This window comes from Odontomachus brunneus, unplaced genomic scaffold (genome assembly GCF_010583005.1).
Source record: "Odontomachus brunneus isolate Ranch 3 - 2012 unplaced genomic scaffold, Obru_v1 Obru_scaffold_088, whole genome shotgun sequence".
Taxonomy (NCBI): domain Eukaryota; kingdom Metazoa; phylum Arthropoda; class Insecta; order Hymenoptera; family Formicidae; genus Odontomachus; species Odontomachus brunneus.
Window position 1 is genome coordinate 1,308,551 of NW_022639538.1, and position 12,797 is coordinate 1,321,347.

The window sequence follows — 12,797 nt, forward strand, 5'->3', positions numbered from 1 at the left end:
TCTCTCTCTCTCTCTCTCTCTCTCTCTCTCTCTCTCTTCTGATCGTTGAGTTATCGCTCGAGAAATCTACCGCTGCGAATGCACCACGAGAGCTACGTGGAAAAGTCGCATTTATGTGAAACGTTGGAAGTCACGTAAAAATTGAAAACGGAAGTATACTGCAAGAATAGAATAAATTATATAAGTATTAATGTATTGAGATTATTAAATTATAAAGCAGTGCAATTGCCAGTCGTAATTAACTAATTTAGGATAGTAAGTAGAAGTGTATAAGCTTTCTGTAAAAAGAGTGATTTAAAAAGATTTGAAAAATTTTTTTTCTAATTTTTGAGTTTTTAAAAATTTGTTTTTAACACAAACAGTTTGCAGAGTTTAATTACCAGTAGAAATTAATTAATTAATTTCAGCCGACAATTAAACTGTAAACTTTCTATAGAAAAGAAAAATTTAAAGAAATTGAATAATTAAAATTTTTTTTAATTTTTTGTAGAAAAGAAAAATTGAAAAATAGAAAAATATAAAAAAATTTTTTTAATATCTTAAATTTAAACTGACAGTTAAACTCTGTAAACTCTCCATGAAAAAAAGAATTTAAAGAAATTCAATAATTAAGATTTTATTTTTATTTTTAAATTTCTCCAAATTTCTCTTTCTTACATAAAATTTGCGTAAATTCGCGAATCCGTGAAAGGTGGATTTGATAGATTTGATAGATTTGGATAGATGCGTCACGAGAGGAAAGTAATTCATAACCTCCGTTTATGTTCGCGACATCATTATCATAATACCAAATTTGCAATGGGCTTGTAGCCCACGCGAACATGTGTGAATGGACGAGTGGATTTCCTGTATTTGCGTTATCATTGACACGACTTTTATGAGATCAAAAAATCGCGTCCACGTGTTGACATGTCCACTTTTGTCTCAACATTGCATAAGGCATATAACGCAAACATCAGTGAATTAATCGTGAGATTATCGCCGATAATGATACGGAACAGGAGCACAGACGCTCGACGACCTTCGCCGATGTCGCACTGCGGAAAGCGAAACTTACGCGACGTAGACCTTTCTCGCTCGTCCCGGATTCACGCCACGTGACGATTCACGATACAAAATTTTAGCAAGTTTCTCGCGAAATGCGATACACTTTGAACTTATACAACGGCAAAAGATGCGCCTTATCAGAGAATTCTTTAAGATCACTCGAAGACTTGAAAAGACTTGTCTGTGTTGCAATTGAATGTTTATTTGTTTGTTTACTTTTGTTTGAATACAAATGTAACGAAAATATTCGTAATGAAAGTACATGAAAAGAAAAGTTTACTGAATGAACTAATTTCTGGTGTAATATAAACGATTTAGAAATTGAAGTTATCAGAATCCAATGTATCTATTATCAAAATTTCTGGTTGACTTAAATAGAATTCTGATCATGATTTTAATCAGAATTTCTGAATTATCTATATTTCACAAAGAAATTGATTCATCCAACCAAGAGAGCTTTTTTCCGTGTAGGTTATTATTTTATCTTTTCTCTGAATGCGTGTGAAAATATCACGATGTCGGAGTAAAAATTCTCGATCAGTTCTGCGACATTCTTTTTTGAGATTTGAGAAATAGCATCCTTCCGAATCCGATTTCTTATGTTGGTCAAACGTAATGCTATGTCCATATTCGTAGAATTCCCACGTAGGTGAGATCCGCGAGATCGGACATCGGCGCTCTCGAGAATCGAAATCGCTACGATTTCGCCGTGTGCGGATTCCGATGCCACAAAACCGTCTCCCGTGTTTGCTCGCGATGATCGAAACGCGATAACCGACTCACGAATACACTCGTTTTCGCCTATTTGCGGCATTGGAAATTGTACTTGTACATCGTAAGTGTACCGCAGCGGTTTCGTACGATCGTAATCGTCGTCTTCGATCGCTACTGCTGCTGCTGCTGCTGCTGCTGCATCGCGGTGCATCGTGTGACCGCTTTCGCGCGTCACGAAAAAGCGAATCGCGCTAAATTACCGTAAAGGCCTCTCCTCCTGTGTGTGTCGCACAACGTGTCTTTTATCGACCAAGGCCACTGCGTCATCGCAGCCGTTCGTGATGCGTACACCGTACGTACGCGCCAACGTAACACTTCCGTACAAACGCATCGCGAGCAACGCAACGCAATGCAATGCGGGGCGGGACGAGAATTCGCGCAAGTCCCTCTCTTCGGCTGGTCGAGAGCTCGAGAAAGGAGGAGGCTCGCCGATGGCGAGGTAGTCAGCTATTTCCGTTCCCCGGCTATTTCCTCGTGCGCTTTTACGCATGGTAGTCGATGCCACTGCGCGGAAGCGATCTATCGTCCGACTTCTACTCGAAGGAACGCCGCGCATTCTATCGAGATGCCGTTCCATTTCAATTGCTCTCGCGATGCATGTGAGCCAATTTGCAACAGAATTTTTGCGCCATGCCCAGTCGCAGTTGTAGGCAATTCTGACAGTTCTTCTCGCTAAACGTTCTCGTTTCTTCGCGACATTTTGCCTTGTGTTCGTCCCGATTCCCCCGAAGGAAAGCAATCAAGAGAAATTTCACGTAAAATTCTTGAATCTTTTCTTCTTGAATCTTTTTAAAAGAAATTTAACTTCTCTCTTTAAATTTAAAATTGGAAAAGAGAGAGAATCTCTTTTAGTATGATATTTGTAAGGAACATAAAATTTGAGAATTGAATAAGTAGAAAGTACCACGTCTCAAAAAAGTATTATCTCATCTTTAGATACAGATGATTCTCTTATGTATGGCGGTAAAAGAATTCTTCTAAGAATAAAAGGAAAATATTCTAAATATAATATTCTTAAAGTTAAAGAATAGTTTTTTAAAGTTAAAGAAGTAAAGTTAAAGAAGTTTTATATATATATATATATATATATATTTAATATATATTTTTGGGGGGGGAGGGAGGTACGCGCGCAGAGAGAGTCGTGTGAAATGAATTTGTCCTTAAAATTTATCGATTTCGGGATATTTTGTGTGGCGAGAGATTCGAGTGGCGACCGCCGCGGGAATATCGAGATCGACAAATTTAGCTTAGTTTCCACAGTGATCTTTGCTCTCCGCTTATAAGTCAGATAATTAAAGCTGCAGGATTCTTAAAATATAAACGGTATCGCGGTTTTCGTGACGCTTATCAAAGTAACGACTGAAATTCTTCACTATATTCGCTACACTTACGTTTCACTTATCGATGTTTCTACTCTTCTTTTTTTTTAGAAATCGCCTCGCTTAGACATTGCCGACAAATCTGTCAATATCTGTTTTTTCTGTTTTGTCGCCGTTGAGTTTTACAACGATACGACAATCTCTGCCTTTTGACGGTTGATCGCGAGAGCGAGAGTTGCATCGTGCAATGAGCAAATAACTCGTTATCTGATAATGAAATCCCTCGATGCTGTGTCTCATTAGTTGCAAATATGAGGGCCCGCACTCGCGATGACTTGCGCATATTGTCGGGTAAACAGAACTGCTGAAATTGTCACGAAGAAACGTGTTTTACGCTAATTTAAAACTCCCGAAGACATTCTCCAAACAAATATCACACGTCACGATCAGGATGCACGAGGGGAGAATCCTTTACAAATCTGTGTGACTAGTTGAGGATTAACAGATAGGGAAGAAGGTGGCAATACGAAACAGAGTGGTAATACGAAGAAAAGCTGATTTTTTAAGTAATCACTGCGATCTGTCAGTAACTGAGACAAACATAACTATTAAGATCCTTGCCGGCCGTCAAAGAGGTCTAGCGTCAATGTCACGTGGTTTATTGCGTCAAGAGAAGCCGCTTTGTTTTCTTCCTGATAAAACTTCTGACAAAACTTCTCTTCTTTAAGACTCAAAAAAATTGTCTTCCTGTCTTAAGTTTATATTAATAATCATTACTTGAAACTTGCCTTAGGTGAGATATTCAGATTTTAACTTAAGAATGAGCATCATCAGCTGAATCGCGATTACGAATGTAACGTCACCACTCTATTTCCTACTAGATCCTACTTTTTGCACCATGTTAAAGAAGTTTTCGTGCTTTTTGAACAGTTTATTTTCCTCTCCTAATAAAATAAAATCTAGATATACTAGAGAGATATATTTGCTAACACCTCTGACAGCCGTTGATGCAATTTATTGTATTTGATATTGGATTCTTCGTCTAAAATAAAAAGATGGTCCATATTCCCACTTTCGTAAGCACTCCTTGTCATTTCGATTGTTTTCGATTGGTGCTTCTCCAATTAAAACTATCGGGATTATTATGTCGGAATTTCGGACAGAAACAATTCCGTCCGATCACTAAGATTTTCTCTTTTTCAGATACGATTTCTCTCTTTTTCTTTCTTTTTCTTTCTTTCTCCTCCCCTTCACTCTTTCTTTCTCTCTCTGCTTGTCTGTCCGTCTCTCTTGCTCTCAACAACGAGCCGAGCTATCTAATCGCGTTACCAGAAAAATGGAAATAGCAATGTGAAAGAAGACTCGGGCAACACAGACCAGGGTCTAATGCCAAGGAGAAGAACCCTCTGCGTGTCCGCGTTCGCGATACGAGCAAGTGGAAATCTCCCGACTGTATGATATTTCTTCTCGCTGTTGACTGTTCGCCGGCGAGACGATATATCGACGAACGACGATAACGGAAAGTCTGTCGCGAGATTCCGGCCGCGCGCGTCTCTCAAAGACTGAAATTGATAGTTTCACCTTGCAGGAAAGTGAAACGAATGATTTATTAACGCGCTAATGTAAGGTAAAGCTACCAATTCCCGGACATGTATCTAACTCTGGTCACATTTGTCTTGTCTTGACCTCTAATTACGAATATTTAAATTTTTAACATATAATACATGTATATATTCAATATATGTCTATATGTTCTCGTTCTGTGTTGAAAATTTAAAATGCGTCCTTATAAAGACCAAAATAGTAATAATGTCCGAATGTTGATACTTTTACCTTACTTATTGCCAATCAAACCGTCGGAAATTGCATTATTCGAAATTATTTTCAAATATATCTCGCGATATAGCAAAATATCACTCCACTGCTAAGAAAAGCGATTATTCAATTTACTTTTTTCTTTTAAGTAATGATTATCTCCATACTAAGAATATTTTTTTGATAATATAGTTAGTTTTAAGATTATTCATCACATAAATTTAAGAAAAGCTTATTATCCTGTACTGGAAAGAAGTATTTTGAATAAATTTGATATTTATATAATGAATTTATAGTGAACTTACGGATATGTAAATTTATGAAATACTTAGAACAGATAACACTTACCTGAGTGCAGGATTTGTCTTTTTCTCGATGTGAAAAATGAGGAACCATTAAGACATACATCAGCGTAACTCGATGGTTTACTTATGCTTCATTGCAAAATTAAGTTTAGCTTAAGTTACGATAACAATGCGATAATGTGCACATTATGAAAGAAACATATCCAAGCGAAGCTAGTTTTTTACTCGAAGTTTTTTTACTCGAAGAAACTCAATCATAGATCTCGGTTCGCCGACCGAACATCCCAAAAAAGAAACGCAGACACGTGCGTGCAAACATTTGTCGAACCTACGCGTGGAAACTCACCGGACGCCTTTGATCGCGCTCTCGGAAAATTTCGTGGTTTCAAGCGCGAAACGACGCGTTCTGTCTCTCCCCGCAACAGCGGGGCCGCCGAAGTCGCAAGCACTTACAATGCTGACGAGTCGAAATTATTTGCTATGTCTATTTAATGCCGTCACGTCTGCCTGATCCGTCTGATTGAAATGTTTTCGAGGCAGGAGGATAAACTAACGTGTTTCATTGAATCGCTGGTTCACTGACTTGCATCTTTTTCTATTGCGCGTTGCACATAACAGAAAAACACACATTATGCACGCGCGATGGAATATACAATTAATCTTACGAGTAAGATAACAGTCTTAATTATGAGTCACTTAAAGTTAACAGTAAACTTTCAAACATTTACGTAAATTCAATGTTCGAACATTAAGACAAGCTGTCGTCCATAATCAACATGAACAACTAACATCACAATTTTAAAACAAAATTATTAGACTTTACATTAGTTTATTCCAAATTATAAAAAAATAACTAGAAACGTGGAAATCCCAATTATAGATCAGTAAATATTACGCGCTCGCATAACGTTGCGTTATGTTTAATCTATATAGAATAATGTTATACGTACGATCTACTAGCAGCTTCATAAATCTAAGAAGTCGGTCAAGCAACTGATATCCTAGATTTTTTTCCTTAATATTAAGGACATTTGTAAGTGCAACCTTAGAATATAATTGTAAAAAATAACTAAGAAATATAAAAAAATTCTTTTCCGTGTTGTTTTCCGTAATACTTCCTTAATACATTGAAACAAAGTGTGACTCGTAATTGGGTCTCTATCCATAATTGGAGCTGTTACCTTATCGAGCGTCGAATGATACATGCAAGCACAAACGATGATCCACATTCGGCTTGTATTGCGATAAAGGCTGGAGTTTGATATCACAGTGGGTATGACGTATGGCCATTTGAATTTGTTCCAGACAGAAGCTGACATCGCCCAAGTGGAATCGCTTCAAAGGCATCAGACTGCGATGGAAAGACAAGATCAGACTGAACAACGTCATCTGGAGATGCTGGCACATGCAGTGTAAGAGAAATTTTCATATTCTTGACTCTCTGCCCCCTCCCCTCTCTCTCTCACTCTCATTCCCCTCTCGTTTTCCACGCCGATGCGCCGACCTTGAGACCGAGCCGGCGGGATATCTTCTAATGCGCGCCTGGATGTTAATCTATCGGGCGAATGCATCTTTGCCTTATCGGGAGCATTTCTGCGGTATGGTGCAACGCGATCGATCGATAATTATCGAGACTTATCTCACGCAGCGTATCGTCACGTCCCGCGCGAGCTCTCTCGGATCCTAATCTATCTTCATTGACGTCCCCGATCGGGATACTCGATGCTCAATCGAAGAATCGCACCAGCCCGCAAAAGTGTTTCTATATTTAACTATTGTACGTTCCAGTTAGCGAGACCTCCCGGTTGCAAGAATGTGATAAGTCCATATGTTTCAGATACGTCTACGTAGTTAAAATGGTACGTACGAGTTATGATGGACTCGTCCCGTCGAAATCTAAAATGAACCTTGCAAATTCTGGACGTGTGTCGCTTGGTGGAAGCTCCGTATTTAAAATGGATCTTGCGAAATGTATGGACTTATCGAACGCTTCATATCTGTGAAGTGTGCTTTGCAAATTCATGGATTCACCTCGCCGGATCCTTCATACTCAAAATGGGCGAATCGAGGAGTTCATCTCCAGAGAGCGAATCAAATATATCTTTTCCAAGAAGATTGCGCGCTATTGCGAAGCTATTGTAGTACATTGTTTCGATTTTCTTATTATCTGGCTTTCGTCTATCTTATCATTAGATCGTTTTGGGGAAAAACTCTTCGATGATAGATTTACCGAGTCCTAGAAATTTCGTACGATTAGACGAAATCATCCCAACCTGCTTTGCTATAGTTCATTGACACTTCGATTGCCGTGATATACACGGGGTGCCGCTTGTCGAGTTCAGACAGCTGCTAGCTGTCTTGCTGTCGAATGGCCGGATAAGTAATTACTCGTCTATTTAGAGAGCTCTATGCTCGCGCTACATTCGCACCAATGGTACTCCACAGTCACCTGACCTATCTCCAACTCATCTCATTACGAACCGCGAAATCGTTCTACGCTGCACGCACTTTCGTGGAACTTGATCAGCGAACGTGGAAAGCGGGTGGAAAGCGAGAGTCGAGATAAGAAGACAGTTCACATCGAGTGAAAATTACGAAACGCGGGTGTTCCTTCTTTTCTTGCACTTGTGCAATCAAACTTAAACAAGAGAAAAAAGATAGAATGGCCCGCGGAAGAAAATAAGATAATACCTTGATCTTGTGGCGTCGATGTCAGATGAGACTTCAACGGAACGATCTATTGTCTGCAATTATTATTATTCCATTGTTAGAGCGTTTATTCTGTTACAGTGGAACATTAACACAATAGAGATTCAGATAATGAAGGTTCTCTACTGTTTTAATGAAATACCTACTGACATCGACGCTATTGTAGGTCAAACTTGACACGTGTAACCGATCCGTACTAAATTGACTTAGATTTTAGCTTTGCGCCTGAGTTTCTCGTACGATTCCTTGAATCGCTACGCCTGCACTTGTTAAGTGAGGCAACGATAGTAAATATGGCATTTAGTATAAACTTGTCTGCGATGTGTCTCGTGTCGCTTTTTTAGGCCACCAATTACCATTACATGTCACTGATAACCATAGCCTAATCGTAACGCTAAATAAGTAATTGAAATAATTAACTTGACAATCGGTTTTGTCATTCGATTATCTGCGGAATCTGCGGAAACGCGAGGCTCAAAATTATATTTGAAACATCTGCACACGGTAATGCGCGAAATCACTTCAAAGTACTATTCGAAATTTCCCGCAGACTTCTATCTCTTTATTACAATTACCTGATCAATTAATCAGTAACTCGAATCAGTAAATCGATTGAAATGTATCTTGAAAATAGTATATTTCAGAAATTGCACCTAATGGAATGATTTTGTTTTTCTGTTTTAGTTATATTGAAGCAAAACACATTGGTATGCCAATTCGCGTCACCACTTGACGTCGATACTCACAACAAACCCGAGGTACGTCTTTCGCGTCAATTCGATAAAATATTTCACGCACTCGATCGGCGGCTGACGACGTCGTTATTAATGATCGCGAAATATCAGCGATAATATAATATATTTGTTATTATATTATCCACTCTTGCTCTCTTGCGTAATTGGAAAGTGCCTGTACTGCAAATCGGCAACCGCTCGTTTGATTAGATAATTCGTCGTAGTTGTAATTCTTCGGAAACGATTCGCTGGTTAACGCATACGTGCGCGCGCGGCATTGAGTTAAAGGGAAAATCCGCGTAAGCTAATAAAGTTGTAAAGCGTTTTTCTACGCTCGGCAGTAAGACCCGTAATGCCTCGTAATACCCGTTGCGCTTGAGCGTGAATCAACGGCGTATCTCTTATCAGGCGGTGGTCTTAGAGGGAAAATACTGGAAGCGAAAGCTCGCAGCGGTCACAGCAGAGTACAAGAAATGGCGTATGTTCTATCGGAACAAGATCCTCGGCTGGACGAACAAGGATGGCACCGAGATGGTATGCGACGTTATGCACAATAAAACATGTGGCATTTACAATTTAACTATTTAACGTTTTCACATAAAGAGAGAAGAACAGAAGACATAATATACATATGTAATGTAATATTTATAAAAATATACTTTATTATTATTATTATATTAATAATATATTATTAACAGTGAGAATATATGTAAGAACGAAAATATATGATACTGTATGTTCTTTTTTAGATGGAATCAATGGACATGCTGGATTGGGACAGTGGAAGCGTAATTGCCGGGAACTACGGGACGGGTACAGGCAGTACGCCCGAAAACAACAGCGGGGCTCCAGGCGGAGAAAGCATGATGGTTGACGAGGACTACATGGAATTGATGACCGATACCCTTTTCTCGACCATCAGTTCCAATCAACCGATATACTTTCCTGATCCTAGAGAAATCGGTAATTTTACTAAAAATCGGTAATTTAACACATGACTCAAGGTTCTCGCACGAATACAAGAGACTTTAACGTTGAAGTACTGTTTTCTTTCATCGTACATGCATATCTCTGGCGGATCTTGAATGTAACGTTTGTTTCGTTACCGATAAAATTCCTATCAATATCGATGTTAAGATCGAATTAAATTTATCCTTCTGCTGCGCGAGTGTTATACGCAACGCGAATTCACACGCATCAAATGTGACTCGACAGCCCGAGGTGCCAGTTTAGCCGACTTCATTCAACCTAGTTTGGGTCCTCTACAACCGCAACTCGATGATATCATGGACACGCTGAACAAACTGGAGCCGCTGCAAGGTACTATAATGATCAAGCTATTGATTAGACTAGACACGAAACTGTCGCTCGATATTCGTTTGTGTGACGTAATATTTGGTTTTTCTTGATTTAAGAATTCCTAAATTCGAAATTGCCTCCAGTTCCTGAGGAGGATGATATGTTTCGGAACAGCAGTCTAAATGCTAATTATTCCGACTTAGACTTGATGACCCCGATTACTCAGATGAACGAACTAAACGAGGATCCGACGATGAAGAACGAACAAAGTCCACAACAGCAACAGTCGCTGGTTCAGGAAGCACAGGACGCTAACATGCAGAATCTCCATTACACCGCCAAGATATATACTCAGCCCCAGCCTGAATCATCGAGTGTTTACAGGAATAGCATGTGAGTTGGATATTCCCATTTTCTCTTTATAATTTGTCTTTATCTTCGTTATATACACCAGAATTGTATCGACGCCATATATGTAATTATATATAGGCATTTCTGCAAATCAAATTCATACATGATGATAAGAATACGATAAATTCGTAAATACTGGTTCATGGTTACTTTATCTTCTTTTATTTAGAGCTATGTCTGAAAATTACAACGCTATTCAGCAAAACTTCGAGACATCCGTCACGAGTCAACCGACGACGCGAGAGAAAAGTCGGAGTAGTAGTAGAGCGACGTCGTCGAGAAGTAGCCGCGTGATACAGCAATCCCAACAGCAGCACGTACCAAGTACGTACCAAGCGGGCGCGCAGCAAACGCAGAATTCCGGGTTCCAGTCGTCGCAGACGCAATCATCTTACGCAATGGAAATACAATTAACGCCCGTGCAGAATCAGCAACCGGTGCAGATCACAACGCTAAACGATCAGTCGGTTAACGTTAATCAGATATCGTCGATCGTCGCCGCCGCAGCCGCGGCCAGTCATGTGCAGAATCTGGTGACTGTGCAACATAACTTCACACAGGCCGCGAATTCATCGTTGCAAACACAGCAACGAGCAATAAGGCCTTTGCCACCAACACCACCGATGTCTACGAAACCGTACAAGATCGTGCAACCGCAGCAGTGCTACAAGTTCCCGAACCTGACTCAGAATTTCAACGCTCAACAGTGTAAATTTAACACCAATAATTTCAAGGTAGGGTAATGTCGATAACGTAGTAGCTTTAGAACTGTACGCAAACGAATGCTAATTGCATATACTTTCAGACACATCCTACGCAACAAGTGATATCGGTATCAACGGAGCAGCCGTCGCAGTCGCAGATGTTACTGCGATGCAGGCCTTCTGGACTAGATCTCACCGCGCCTGCCCTACACCCTACCAAACTACTACCTCAACCTATTACGTCCAACGCGGAAACAGAAGAGATCTTCGCCATACCTAAGGTCAGTGTAGCTTCTAAAGCACTGTAAACTAAAAAAAATCTTTTAATCTAGTAGAGGAAGTTTTATATGTTTTTTAAGAACGTACGTACTACGCAAGATTGTAGATCATCTCGCAAGAATTTAGCGCTCTGTGAATTTTAATTTCAATCTTAGTTTTTCAATTCCAGTCTCAATTGTACATTACATTATTAATTTTTCTACTTAACATCTATATTGCTTGAGACAGACATTAAAGAATTTTTCTACATCTTAGAGAATTTATAAACATTGTGTTGCGAGATTACTGTCGAAGCCTCGGTGGCCGAATGGAAAGGCGTCCCGCCCGGAAAGTAGGTTCCAGGTTCGAGTCCTGGCGGAGGCAGTTTTTTCACAACATATATAATGAATCTATTTGAGTCATCGGTTTAATGGGGTTTTGGGATTTTAATAAAAAATATATATAAAAATATATATAAAAATATATATAAAAAATATGTATAAAAATTGGGACTCAAGAATCGGTCTAAGTATGGAAGGTTGATTCTCCGGGTACGATAATCGAAGCAAAATTTCGATACGTGCGTTTAACATACTGGACAATTTTATCCTCCCACAATCATATTAATATTAAAAAGTAATATTAGTATTTAATAGCATTAAGACAACCGTGCTTGCTCCTTATGTGCCTTTTCAAATCTTACTGTTAGTTAATTTTTCTACATTTTAGTACCAAATAAAGGGAAGGAACAGATCACGTAGCAGCTCGTCCCTAGCAGCACCTAGGATACATCCACCGTTAGTATCTGCAGTGAGCGACCCAGCTCTAAATCTAAATAACAACGTCTTACTTGCGCACTTACTCACAAACGGTACGTATTTTTGTCACTTCTTTGCTTAAAAAATACGAATACTTTTAACTGCACAAGAAAGTACATTTAAAAAGTTCAGTTTTAACATAAAAAAAATTAAAATAAGAAGACTGAAGAATTATTAAGATCATTAATAACCAAATAATTTATTGAAATTCCGAATATTTTGCAGTCTTTATATATATTCTCCTATACGACCTATAAATGTAATTATCATCGTGTTATAATATTTTCTAATTGATTTATTGTTTTCTCAGCTTCGTCCACGCAAGTGACAACTGCGCAACACATTACGACTCCAGTGACGGTTCAAACTATGCAGACTTCCAGCATACAACAAGTACAACCACAACAGCAGGTATTACCGAGAAATATAAATCAATTTGTATGACATAATCATAAGTTCGCATTAAGTTTTGGTGTATTAAATTTTCGCGCATTTAAATCTGCTTTGCACTTAAATTCAGATTATTCTATATAATTGTGTGTGTGTGTGTGTGTGTATTATATAAATATATATATATATATATATATATATATATATATATATA

The 12,797-nt window shown here is 38.8% G+C and overlaps 1 protein-coding gene across 5 annotated transcripts in view; it reads left to right on the forward strand.

Moving 5' to 3' along the window:
- Positions 1–12,797, forward strand: part of LOC116848055 (MLX-interacting protein) — a 28,318-nt gene that overhangs the window by 11,788 nt on the left and 3,733 nt on the right. For 3 of the 5 annotated variants that reach the window (XR_004378894.1, XM_032823793.1, XM_032823794.1), the window contains 10 exons: positions 6,566–6,672; positions 8,654–8,727; positions 9,112–9,237; positions 9,453–9,666; positions 9,919–10,023; positions 10,119–10,395; positions 10,583–11,147; positions 11,219–11,398; positions 12,105–12,246; positions 12,504–12,604. Coding sequence is in view for 4 of the 5 variants with exons in the window: in XM_032823793.1 (XP_032679684.1) it covers positions 6,566–6,672; positions 8,654–8,727; positions 9,112–9,237; positions 9,453–9,666; positions 9,919–10,023; positions 10,119–10,395; positions 10,583–11,147; positions 11,219–11,398; positions 12,105–12,246; positions 12,504–12,604 (1,891 nt within the window). In the remaining variant the exon portion in view is untranslated. The remainder of the gene's footprint in view (positions 1–6,565; positions 6,673–8,653; positions 8,728–9,111; positions 9,238–9,452; positions 9,667–9,918; positions 10,024–10,118; positions 10,396–10,582; positions 11,148–11,218; positions 11,399–12,104; positions 12,247–12,503; positions 12,605–12,797) is intronic. The other 2 variants (XM_032823795.1, XM_032823796.1) reach the window with 2 other exon arrangements.